Below are 13,541 nucleotides of genomic sequence, written 5' to 3'. Positions count from 1 at the left end.
GATGGATTCAGAAACAGAAAAACAAGACATGCAGCTCAGTGGCATCAGATTTTTAAAAACTAGAGGGAATTTTTATCAAGTTGGTAAAAATTAAAAAGAGTTTATATCCAATGCTAGAATGGGTGTAGAGAAAAGGAAACATTATTATTGGTAATTTCAAATTCTGAAGGCATCTCACTATTAAATACATAAACATAAACCTTTGCTCTTTCTGCCCCACTTCTGAGAATCTATTGTGTAAGAAGAAAAGCATCCATATACAGGGAGAAATGTACAAAGACATTTATTGCAGCATTGTACTAGGAAAAGAAAATTGTAACCTGCCTGTCCATTCCATCAATAAGGATAAAGAAATGGTTGAATACATCATACTCCATATGTTCATATATGGAGCATTTTGTCCTTGTTAAAAAGGATGAACTGTTTTCTGGGGGGGATAATCAATATTGAGGTATTTTTAGTGAAAAATAATTTGCAGAGAAATATATACTATGTGATTTCTATAATGGATAGCCAAACACTCATGGGTATATATGTTTATGAGCACAGAGGCGGGGGCAAGGGAGAACTATTAACTTTTTGTTCTATCTATACTTTGTTTTAACAATTAAAATGATCACAATGATTTAGTTATTCTGGAGGAATTTAATAGAAGTTGGAAAAACGAGCCATGATCACACTACTTGATAAATCTAAATTAATTTTTATATAAGCCCTTGTAATTTTATGTACAATTTTTTTTCATGTGTATTCTCGGATTTTTTGTTTGCTTTATTTTTGGTTTTTTGCTTTAATAGGTAAGGTTACTATAAATGTATTTGAGTGTGATTACTGTTTTCCAGTTGAATTCTTAGAGTAATTTCTTTGGAGTGGAGGGATTGCTTGAGCAATTTTAAGGCCGTTGGCATATTTTTGCGAAGATAGAGTAGTAGTTAGGATTAAAAATAGTCTCCACATTGCTCCATGCATAAATGTATGAGGCTTTAAATACACTGTGTGTGTTTGCTTGCTGCAGTGTCATACTCCTATTCATTTCTGTCCTTCTCATTGCCTCCTCTCCAGCCCCCCTGCCACACCTTCTGCTCTACCATTGAGTAGAAATGGTGCGCTTTAACACTAGGAACAGTGTACTGTGAATGCAGTGACCTGACTTTCATTCCCAGGTCTGCCATTAAACAAGATTTCTGATCCTGGCCAAGTCATTTGATTGTCAGTGTTCTCATCCAGAAACGCAGTTTATATCAGGTGATGTTTAGGGTTCATTCCAGCTCTGAATTCTATGATTTTATGGGGATTTTTCGGCCTTTAAGAGACTTTGAAAGGGTTATTTATTTCATTCCCTTCCCTCCGAATAGGACTGTGACTAATCAAACCATCCTGGAGAAATTCTTTTCTGTTGATGTGTATAAAGCTTTAAGTACAATTCCACAGCCTCTCTTAAAATGCGTAAGGTTTCAATCCCTTTTTATTAGAGGTTGCTTCTCATTAGTGTTGAATAACCATTTCTTTTAGAAGAGTACTCCTTAACCTTTTTTTGGATTGCATGCTCTATTTTAGAATTCCACTGAAACCTATATCCCCTTAGAAAAGGTACAGATGTTCAGATACATGCTAAATTTGTGTATAATTTTAGATTAAGATCACTGGCTTAATAAGGACAGTGGAACCAAAGTAGAGAGTGAAGAAATAAATGCAAGAATATTGGAAGTTGATGTATGATAAAAATAGTATAAAATACCAGCGAAGAAGTGGTTTAAGAATGACAGAAAAAGAAAACATGATGTCTGTCTCATTACTATATACTTGGTAGATTTACAGTCTAAATGTAAAAAAGCATACTTGGAAACTTTCAGATTTTATCTACAAGAGAATTTTGTTTACGTCATGGAGTAGAGAAGGATTTTTTAAAGATATAAAAACCAAATTGATTTGACTACTTCAAAATAAAAATGTATATACATCAAAATATAAATAAAAGACAAGGTGCAGATATGCAGAAGGTATTTTTTAACACACATAATTTGGTTTGTATCCAAAATACATAAAGAACATTTATGTATTGATATGAAAATAACAATCCAGTAGGGAAATCGGCAAAGAATATGAATAGATGGGAAAGGAAATCCAAATGACTAAAAGCAGGTATCCCTTGCTGTTTGAAACTCAGTTAGGAAATAGATTCAGATAACTAAATAAATTTGTTTACTAATTTATGTATTTGCCACTGCTTTCTAAGTGCCAGCTCTGAGCTAAGTATTTGGAAAACATAGTTAAGAAGGCCTAGGTAGAGGATTCTGGGAAGATGGTGGAGCAGGACATACCAGGAATCTCTCTCCCCACCTACATAATAATCGCACTGGCAGAATCTGATATAAACTATTTTGGAATGCTCAAGTCTTTTTGAAAACTTTTTACTTACAGGGGGAGGCATAGACTTATAGTGAAGATAATTTCAGTAAGTTTGAGCTTTTAGCATAATAGCAGCTACCTAGCAGCCTAACAGGTAGCTGCACACAGGTTTTGACGCAGCCTCTGGGCAGCTTATAGGTGCCAAGGTGAGCAAAATAGACCCCATCCTCTAAAATCAGGGATCACTGATTGCTGCCTCTGATCAGAGGTGCAGATGAAGGAGGAGGCAGCCTGTGTTGTCACACCTTCCCCTACTGTTGTAAGTCCCTCTCCCTCCAGCTGAAGTGACTGACCCCTTGGGAATTTTTAAAAAGTTAGCACCCTTCCCTGCCCCCTTCGTTTTTCTCTTTTCCTCCTTTTGAGAGCCTAACTTTAGACTCCAGGACACTGAAAAGAAGTTGAATATTTGGGAAAATTAGAAAAAGACTACACATACTTGGGGACAGGCACAGGCTCAGAAAAGACCTGTAAAAGCCTTCAGTTTATGCCTTAGGCTGATTTTTTGGCACAGAGACCGCCTACAACAATCAAAACAATAACAGCAAATCCTAGAGAAGGGAAAGAATCTGATTTCCACAGCTACTACATTATTTGACTTAATATGCAGTTCCTGACAAAAGTAATAAGGCATACAAAGAAACAGGAAAGTATGGCCCATTCAGAGGAAAAAATTAATATAGAAACTGTCCTTTAAAAAAATAGATTTACTGTAAGACAAACGTTTTAAGAATAACTGCCCCAAAGGTGCTCAAAGAACTACAAGAAGTTGTTGAAAAAGGGAAGCAATGTATGAACAAAATGGAAATACCAGTAAAGAGAAAACCTGAAAAGAAATTTCGGCACTGGTTAAGTACAATAATGGAAATGAAAAATTTGCTAGAAAGATTCAAGGCAAATTTGAATAGATAGAAGAAAGAATTCACGAACTTGAAGATATAAGGCAATGGAAATGATTGGATCTAAGAAATGGAAAGAGAAAACATTGGAAAAAAGTGAACAGAGCCTATGGGAACTATGAGTCTACTATCAGGTGTGCCAACAGATGCATTGTGGGAGTCTCAGAAGAAGAGAGAAAAGCGCAGAGAGAATATTTGAAGAAATAATGGCTGAAAATTCTCCAAATTCGATGAGAGACGTAAGATGAACTCGGAGACCCACAGCAGGACACATAATTATCAAACTTTTGGAAGGCACAAATAGAGAATCTTGAAAGCAGCAAGAGAGAAGTGACTTGTCACCTACCAGGGATCCTCACGATCTTTAGCAGATTTCTCATCAGAAACTTCGGAGGCCAGAAGGCAGTGACTGATAACATTCAGAGTGCCGGGACACCTGGGTGGCTCAGTCTGTTAAGCGTCCAACTCTTGATCTCAGCTCAGGTCTTGATCTCAGGGTTGTGAGTTGAAGCCACACTGGGCTCCACGCTGGGTGTGGAGCCTACTTTAAAAAAAAAAGTCAGTCAGTGGGGCACCTGGGTGGATTAGTCCGTTAAGTGTCTTCCTTCAGCTCAGGTCATGATCATGATCATGCTCCCTGCTCAGCAGGGAGTCTGCTTTTCCCTCCCCCTGGTTGTGCTGTCTTGCTCTCCTGCACACTCCCTCTTTCTCTAATAAACAAAAATCAATCAAAAAAACAGAACAACCAGACAGAAGATACGTAAGAAAATAGAGTACTTAACACAATAGACCAACTAGGTAAGACAGACTTAAACAGAACCCTCCACCCAACAGCAACAGCATACACATTCTTCTTAAGTACACTTGGGAGCTTTCCAGGACAGATCATATATCTGGTCACAAATTAAGTCTCAGACTGCATACAAAGTATCTTCTCTGACCACAGTGGGATGAAGTTAGAAATCAACAGAAATAAAAGTGGAAAATTCACAAATCTGTGGAAATTAAACAGTACACTCTTAAATATATCAGTGGATCAAAGGAGAAACTACATGAGAAATTAGAAAATACTTAAAGACAAATGAAAACAAAGACCCAACATACATGAACATGGCAGAAGCAGTGTTGAGGGGGAAGTTGATGACTATCAGTGCTTATGTTTGTTTTTTTTTTTTAAGATTTTATTTATTTATTTGACAGAGACATAGCAAGAGAGGGAACACAAGCAGGGGGAGTAGGAGAGGGAGAAGCAGGCTTCCCTCAGAGCAGGGAGCCCCAATGCGGGGCTCGCAGAATCCTGGGATCATGAGCTGAGCCGAAGGCAGACGCTTAACAACTGAGCCACCCAGGCGCCCCTACAAATGCTTATGTTAAAAACAAGAAAGATTGACAACCCACAACCTAACCTTACAACTTAAGGAATTAGAAAAAGATTGAATTAAACCCAAAGCTGGCCAAAAGAAAGAATAAAGACTAGAGCAGAAATAAATGAGATAGTAGAAAAACAATAGAGAAAATAAATGAAAACCAAAGTTGATTTTTTGAAAATAACAAAATGATAAATCTTGAGCTAGATAGACTAAAAAAAGTCAAATAACCAAAATCAGAAATGAAAGTAGGGGTGTTACTACCAATTCTAGAGAAATGAAAAGATCATAAGAGAAAGTATTAGGAGCAACTAAATGCAACAGATTGAATTACCTAAAAGTAAACAAATTCCTAGAAAGAAAACCTACTCTACCAAGACTCAGTTACAAAGAAATAGAAAATCCTAATAGACCTACAATAAGTAAAAGGTGAAAGATGTATGTGATCTGAAGAGAAACCAGAATACAGAGCTTATAATTAGTAAGGAGCTTGAATCCATAATCAAAAATCTCCCAACAAATAAAAGCATTAATGGCTTCACTGGTGTATTTTACCAAAAACTTGGAGAACTAATACCAGTCCTCAAACTTTTCCCAAAAACTGGGAGAGGAAAGAGTACTTCCTAATTCATTCTGTAAGGCCAGCATTATTCTGATACCAAGACCAAACAAAGACATTACAAGAAAAATTGTAGACATAATAGGCGTTATGAACATTGATGCAAGAATCCCCCCAAAATACTAGCAAACCCAAATCCAGAGCATATTAAAAATTACACACTATGAATAAGTGGGACTTATTCCTAGAGTTCAAGGATGCTTCCACATTGAAAAATTGATCAATGTAATACAGTACAGTAATGGAATGAAGGGAGAAAAACTCCACTCTGTTGAAATAACACCCAGATCAAAAATGGTGATGGAATAAATAAAAGAACTAATGAGATGGGAGATGAAGGGGATGTGGGGGAAACATTTGTGCTGTACCCTAGACTATTGTTTAGGTGTGAACTTGTATATTAAATACTGGAAGTTTTGAGCTGCGGGGCCTTCCTAAGTGCATTCTCTTTTGTTTTTAAAAATGTGTGCAGTAGGTGTTACATGAAAACAGGATGCTATACACCCAGCAGTTAAACTGTTAGTTTTTTAAATAATAAAAAGCTTATAAGAAATATTTTTCAAATTTGTCACATTTACAATGACACTCCTAATAAATTAGCCATAGCCATTAAAGAGAGAAATGTAAGAAAATAGATTTGGATAGCACAGGTTCCCTCTCTATCCAAAATTGTTATCTGAGGTTTAGCTATACAAACCCAGGAATCAAAATGTAAATGCAAATTAAATCAGCAAGAGACCAGCAAACAATGATAGTACTGAGCATTAGTGAAGATGTTGGAAAATAGACATAGGGAATAGAATCTGACACATTGTTCAGTGTCTCTTGACAAACTTGTGGGCTGTTGTCAAAGCGAGGTTCAACGGGGAAGAATCCACTTTAAAGCTCAACTTAATGTGGCTCTGGGTGGGCGTCAGGTCCTTGCCTTGTGGGCATCTCCATAGGGTAGCACATGACACGACAGCTATCTTGATATCCTCAGAGCGAGTAAGGGAGAGTGAGAAAAAGCCAGCAAGATGGAAGTTGATCTTTTTCTAACCTAATCTCAAAAGCGATGCCCCACTACTTTTGCCAGATTGTTTGTTAGAAGTGATTCACTAGGTCCAGTGCACTCATGGGGAAGATTACATAAAAGAGTGATTACCAGAAGCAGCTAGAAACCATTTTAGAGGCTGCGTACCACACACCCATCTCCTTCAACACAGGAATTCTAAATACCTAAGAAACTTACAACATTTGCACAAGAATACGTGTTCATTAATTTTTGTGTGTTTAAAATTTGTTTGTAAAAGTAAAATTGTTAGAGAAAAACCCAAATATTAAGGGGAATGGATGAATAATAAATTACAGTATAATTACTTAATGTGATACTTAATACCAGTTAAAAATGAATGAACTAGTTCTGGGGCGCTCAGCTGGCTCAGTTGGAAAATGGGGCATTCAGCTGGCTCAGTCGGAAGAACATGTGATTCTTGATCTCAGGGTCATGAGTTCAAGCCCCACATTGGGTATAGAGATTACAAATAAATAAATAAATACTTTAAAAATTATGAAATAAATACTTTAAAACTGGCTAAATTTTGAAAACAATGACGATAAGAGCAAATTGCAAAAAGATAGAGTATGTTACTATTTATGTGAAACTTACAAACTAAAACCTATCCGTAGGTTTTATTTGTAAAATGCTCTGTAAGGATGATCACAGTTTAATACAGTAAATAATTTTTAGATGGGAAGGGAATGTTAAACAAATATGGCAGAACGTTAATTTGTTAAATCTGAGTGGTGACTGCATAGGTTTCTAATATAATAGTCTCAACTTTTCTATATGTTTAAAGCTTTTATATGTATATAGGATAACATTTTTTTGAACATTTTGTAGAAAACATTAAAGAGACAAAAACAGAATGGTGTGATGAAGCCCTACCACCCAGCTTTAAATTTATCAAATTATAATCAGTCTTCTAGTTGCACCTGTATTCCCTTGCTCTTTCAAGGATTACTTTGAATATATATAATATTCTTTTATCTATAAAAAGTACTTCAGGATATGTTTTTAAATGAATATACTTTAAAAATATATATAACATGCCAGCCTGGTTATATATCATCTTTTTTAAAACTGACTTTGATTCCTTAAAATCATCCTGTATCTAGACAGCAGCCAAAATTCCCCCCATTGTTTCATGAATGGAAAACAACTTATGTTTAATTTATAATAGCAGAACAAGATTCTGTCTTTTTTTCCTCTTCAGAGCCTTTCTTGCTTTCTAGGGGAACTTGGGTACCTAATACTCCAGGACCAAAAGAGACCAGTGCCAGTGGGGTACTAACCTTTCTCTGTGTTCTCTCGCACAGATACAGTTGGTCCCACCTGGACAGATTCAGATCCAGGGTGGGCAGGCTGTGCAGGTACAGGGCCAGCAGGGCCAGACCCAGCAGATCATCATCCAGCAGCCCCAGACGGCAGTCACTGCTGGCCAGACCCAGGTAATTCCCATGATCTCTGTCAACCCAAGAGCACAACTGATTGGGAAGGGTCAGACAGCTGAGCCAGATATCTCACCGGTAGTAGAAATGGGAAAGAAAACAATCAAAAATGTTGTATTTTCTTTCTTAAAAAGAAGGTGTCCTTTGTGGTAGCTTTGGAATGTATTAAATTGTCACGATTTCTGTCCTTCAGACCCAGCAGCAGATTGCTGTCCAGGGACAGCAAGTGGCACAGACCGCCGAAGGGCAGACCATTGTCTATCAGCCAGTGAACGCAGACGGCACCATTCTACAGCAAGGTAAATGTGCCTGTGTGTTTCTGTGGGACTTTGGCAGGGGGCATCTTTTTTATCCTTTGAGCAAATGACTGCTCCACAAATTCTGTGACCTTCTCACAACATACATATTTTTTTTTTACAGAGAGGGTGAGGGCGAAGTAGGCTCCCTGGCTAGCAGGGAGCCCACAGAACATACTTTTGAACAACAAAAATTTTTTTCTAAATCTCCATTGATTGTTGTTTTCTCGTCATTCATACATGACCAGTGTTGGTAACATTTGTAGGCGTTCCTGCAGTGGTTGTTAAAAGACTGGCCCTAAGGATTGTAGAAGTTTTTGAGCCTTTCTAAAGCGGGGGAAAAAAAAGTGTTTCTAAATAGAAGATTAGAAATACAGTTTTGTTAATGGTAATGGAAGAATCCGATCAGAAGTCAAGTTGGCATTTAGTATTGCTGCTACTTGCAGTTTTTTTTTTTCTTTTTTTTTTTCTGGTCTACTTTATTATTAGTTTTTGTCCAAAAGACTTATTATATGTCCACTATGTATGCAGCACTTCACTAAGAAAGAAATTTTCTCAGAGAACCTCTAATCTTTTTAAGAGAGACATATATGTGACCAAATAAATGCAGTGCAGAGCCTTTATAGAGGTGTGTCCTAGGAATAGATAATGCTTAAATACAGGAGCGATGAAATCTGTTGGACTTGGGAGGAGAATGGACTTCAGAGAAGAGGAAATGGCTCAAATTGAACTTGAGAGCTTTTGGAAGTATCAGATAATTGAATCTGGAAAAGACATCTGAGTCCATGAGCAAAAGTATGACTTATGATGGGGCACCTGGGTGGCTCAGTCGGTTAAGCGTCCTTGATTTCAGCTCAGGTCATGATCACAAGGTTGTGAGATCGAACCCCAAGTTGGGCTCCATGCTAAGCATGGAGTCTGCTTAGGATTCTCTCTTTCCCTCTCCCTCTGCCTGCCCCCACTCACATGCATGCGTGCTTTCCCCCACCCCCCCAAAAAAAGTTGGACTTTTGATTAAAATTTAGCAGTATATAAGCTCCAGTGAGTGCAGTAAGTGTGCTCTCCTGTGACTCAGGAGAAGGCCTAACTGGATTGAGCCCAGGCCAGAGCTCAATCAGAAAATGGTGAACAAATCTGTGAGTGGTGCTGGTAATAGTTTGGGGGCATGGAGTGTTTGGTTTAATTTTAAGTTTTAGTTCTACAACAGGTTGAGTCATTGTCAGTTTAGGACAAACAAATTATAAATGTATAAAGTCTCCATCCTAAACAGATTATTCGTATATACAAGAATAGTAGTATAGCTGAAGTCAGACTGACCTCTAGAAGAGGAGGCCTCCAAACTTTCTCACCAGCCATTGAATTCCCACTGGAATACCCAGGGAGGTATCCACTTCAAGGATAATTTTATCAGAACTGGAACCCAGACAGTGAATAGACTATCAAAGGCAGTGATTACTGGGCTTATAGGCAGCAAATGGGGCAGAGATTGGGAGAGTGCTTCTCTCTTTGTGCTGTTTAGTATGTTTTTCCAGGGTAGATAAGTGTGTGCCAGATAGAAGAGGGACTAACTGTGTTCCCTTCTTTCTGTGTGCCTGTTTTTTGTTTGTTTTATGTTTTATTTTCTTAAAGTTACAGTCCCTGTTTCAGGCATGATCACCATCCCAGCAGCCAGTTTGGCAGGAGCACAGATTGTTCAGACAGGAGCCAACACCAACACAACCAGCAGTGGGCAAGGGACTGTCACTGTGACACTACCAGTGGCAGGCAATGTGGTCAATTCAGGAGGGATGGTCATGGTAAGAAAATGGATTCTTTACCTCTCCGATTCTGTCATTTATCTTTCCATATATCTCTGTCATTGAAAATTTGTTTGGACTTGCAGTTTGCTATCTTATCTCATAAAGCTTGTTGATAATGCTGGCCCCTTGGGATTGAATTGATCCTTTAAGGCATTTACAGAGATCTGCTTTTAGAAGAAACACTACAATGTGTTATAATTCATTCTGAGCACCTATTATGTGCTGGGGACTATTCTAGGTGCTAGAGATAGAGCAGAGGACAAACAGGTAGAAATACCGCTTTTGAGTAATCTTACTCAGAATTCAAATAACAAAGGCATAGACTACTAATCTTTGGGAAGTGGGCAATATATTGCCCACAGAGAGTGAAATAAGAAGTAAGCTCAAAATCAGATTGTAATCAATAAAGAAACCGAAACATGTATGCTATGAGTACATTGGGAAGATAGGGAAGGAGAGATGAGTAGTGGTGTAAGTGGAGGCTAAGTCCTCCTGTCCAAAATGGATGGCAGTGCATAATACCTAAAATGGGTAAATTAAGAACAAGTAGTAGAAGCCTGCACACAGAGGTGGAGGAAGCTACCAGAAGAAATAACACATCCATTCAAAGTTGTTATAGTTGGGAAGGGAATGGGGCATGGGAACCTGTTACTGGTTTTCTCATATGCTTAGTACAGTGTTTTTAGTTTTAGTGTGTTTAGAAAAATTAAGTTTGAATTATTTAGCAAGTTAAGTAGCTTATTAAATGATGTAACTGTAGGCATTTGGGTCTACCTCCCTTTGTACTATTTCATTGTCTAGGATTACTATTCCTGACCATTAGATGGCAGCAGGTTTTTCTAGAAATGGAGCCATAGGTGGATAACAATTTGGACATGGTTGTGTCATCTGTCATTGTAGCTCCTGGGTTCCCTACGACAATCCTCTGGAATTTTGGTTTAAAATGCAGACCTTGAGTGTAAATGTTCTCCAGGAATCTCATTTAACTATGTGCTCTATAAAAGCTACTCTTTATAGCATTTAGAAAAAATAATTTAACAGGGACCAAGAAGTTTCCTGTGTCCATACTACGTGCCACTATTTAATAAGCTGTGGTTTTCTCTTCATGTAGATGGTGCCTGGTGCTGGCTCTGTACCTGCTATCCAAAGAATCCCTCTCCCTGGGGCAGAGATGCTTGAAGAAGAGCCTCTCTATGTGAATGCCAAACAGTACCACCGTATATTAAAGAGGAGGCAAGCCCGGGCTAAACTAGAGGCAGAAGGAAAAATTCCAAAGGAAAGAAGGGTGTGTATAACATTGAAAGAAGGAGGAGAAAGGGCAGGGTTCTACTTTTGAAATTACCTTTTATATGGTTTGTTTCCTTGAGCACCTTCCAAACAATTGAAAGTAAATAGCTGTTATCTTTATAAAAGTTAACATTTATTATTGTTCTGTGTGACCGCAACTACCATAACAAAACAGTAACAGGGGCTTAAAAAGGAGTTTATTTTTTTTCTTACATAAGAGAAGTCCAGAGAGAAATTGTCCTAGGCTGGTAGCCCATTTCCACAGTCAGTCCTCATGATGCTCTCTCTTCCGGTCTCACTGTTCTGATAGCCTTAGTGTGCTAGTCAAAGTCCAGGATGACTGCTTGGGCTCCAGCCTAGGTAGAAAGGGAACAAGAAAGGCACTCTTTCTCAAGGAAACTTTCAAGAAGCTCCATACATCTCATTAGCCAAAACTTAATTACGTGGCCACACTTAAACCTGCAAACGAGGCAGGGAAATGCAGGGTTTTTGTTTTTTTTTAACTGAGCAGTCATTTGCTCAACTAAAATTTGGTCTGTTATTGAAGTGAAGGAGAGGATGTATATGGGTTGGGGGGTTAGATAATCATCGTTGCTACACCTTTGGGGAATCCTTTTTATTTATTATTCATTTAGCGTTCATCATCTTTATGATGGTTCATATGTGGTCAGCTGCTGCCCAATGTTTCCTCCAAAGCTTTCTCCATAATTGAAGGTGATAATTGCGCCTGGTAGCTCTGATGACAGCTCTCCTGAACTTCAGAGAGTAGAATTTATGAATGAGATAACTGTGCTGGTTCCAACTAGTACCTTTATTTTTCTGGTTTCAGAAATACCTGCACGAGTCTCGGCACCGTCATGCCATGGCTCGGAAACGGGGTGAAGGTGGACGGTTTTTCTCTCCAAAGGAAAAGGATAGTCCTCATATGCAGGTAAGTAGATGATATATTTCATTCTTCTCTTTTTGCCTTGTATTTTCTTGGGAAGAGCATTCCAAGTCCTCTTGTTATGTTCACACCAGAGACTAACTACATTCTCTAAGTTGAATGCAATGTTGTATCTCTTAGTTTCCTTTTTGCCTTAAAGCCCTAAAGGTGTTCAATCCATTGGCCCTTTTCCTCCTCATCTTTGCCAGTTACTACTATTAATTCCTTCTTATAATTCTCCTTTTTCTGATTTTAAAAGAAAAAGCTTTACTGTCTCTTAGTGTAATAGCACAATCAGCAGCAGCTAACATTTAACTGCTATGTGCCAGCCATTACATTAAGCATTTTTGTAAGCACTTTGTTTTCATTGAATCTTTAGAGCAACCTCAAGCCCCATGAGGTAAGAATTCTTATTTCCATTTTACAGTTGAATTTGAGGTTTAGAGAGATTAAGTAGTTTGCCCAAGGTAAAATACTTAATAAAATGGTACACCTGAAATTCAAAGCCAGTGTAATTCCAGAACTTATTTGTAGCTGCTGTACATCACTGGTTCTTACATCTGATTCCACTGATTGTACTTATCAGCATTTCTGAGTCAGTATATCCAAAACAGAGCTCTTAATTTGTATTTTATTTTTTATCCCTAAACCAATCACTCATCTCAGTAAGTGACCTGTCTATCCACCCAGTTGCTAAAGCTTAAATTTTCCAATTCTTGAAAAAGTCCTCTTGGCTTTACCTTTAGAATAATAATGTGAATCAGTTAACATTTTTTTTGTCCAGCTGCCATTAGCCTGAAGAAATCCTCTTTTTTTGCTTCAGTTCATGTAACAGCTGTCTACTGGTGTCCTTCCATTCTTGTGCCCCTCTAGTCCATTCTTCACATCTTCAAGTGATCTTCTTAAAATGTATGTCATCTCACATCAGTGTCCCTGCTTAAATCCCTTCCATTCCTGCCATTTCCCACTTGCACTTAGACTAAAATCCAGAGTGCTTACCATGGCCAAAAAGGCATGTGTGTGATTGAGCTCCTGCCTACCTCTGGCCTCATTTCCTCCTGCTCTTGGTCTTTATGCTTTGCTGTGCTGTTCATTGATCTGTCTCCTGCCATAGGACCTTTGTCGTGAAAATAGCTAATCTATAAAGGTTTTCACTCCCATCTTCTTGCCTTTTAGGTCTTGGTTTAAATCTGAGGCTGAAGCCAGAGTAGGTCTCTTCCACCTCATTATTTTTTCACATCTTCCTATTCTTTTGAGCATCATTAATAATCGACTTGTTTTATTTGTGTAATTGTGCACTCGACGTCTCCTTCACTAGACTGTAAGCTGTATATAGAGTAGAGGATTGTTTTCTCCATTGTATTGATTGGACTTAATATAATGCCCAGTCCAGAACAAGCACTTGGTAAATGTTTGTTGAATTCATGGATTCCTCCCATTTCCTGCTGTTTCA

At 38.1% G+C, this 13,541-nt stretch overlaps 1 protein-coding gene across 10 annotated transcripts in view; it reads left to right on the top strand.

The window, feature by feature from the left end:
* The window catches only part of NFYA (nuclear transcription factor Y subunit alpha), a 30,040-nt gene that overhangs the window by 12,416 nt on the left and 4,083 nt on the right, over positions 1-13,541 (top strand). For 8 of the 10 annotated variants that reach the window (XM_027603307.2, XM_027603300.2, XM_027603306.2 and 5 more), the window contains 5 exons: positions 7,650-7,781; positions 7,975-8,080; positions 9,707-9,873; positions 10,988-11,161; positions 11,993-12,094. In XM_027603307.2, coding sequence (XP_027459108.1) covers positions 7,650-7,781; positions 7,975-8,080; positions 9,707-9,873; positions 10,988-11,161; positions 11,993-12,094 — 681 coding nt within the window. The remainder of the gene's footprint in view (positions 1-7,649; positions 7,782-7,974; positions 8,081-9,706; positions 9,874-10,987; positions 11,162-11,992; positions 12,095-13,541) is intronic. The other 2 variants (XM_027603308.2, XM_027603305.2) reach the window with 1 other exon arrangement.

Source organism: Zalophus californianus, chromosome 7, assembly GCF_009762305.2.
Source record: "Zalophus californianus isolate mZalCal1 chromosome 7, mZalCal1.pri.v2, whole genome shotgun sequence".
In the NCBI taxonomy this organism is placed as follows: Eukaryota; Metazoa; Chordata; class Mammalia; order Carnivora; family Otariidae; genus Zalophus; species Zalophus californianus.
This window is presented reverse-complemented; position numbering and strand designations above follow the sequence as displayed.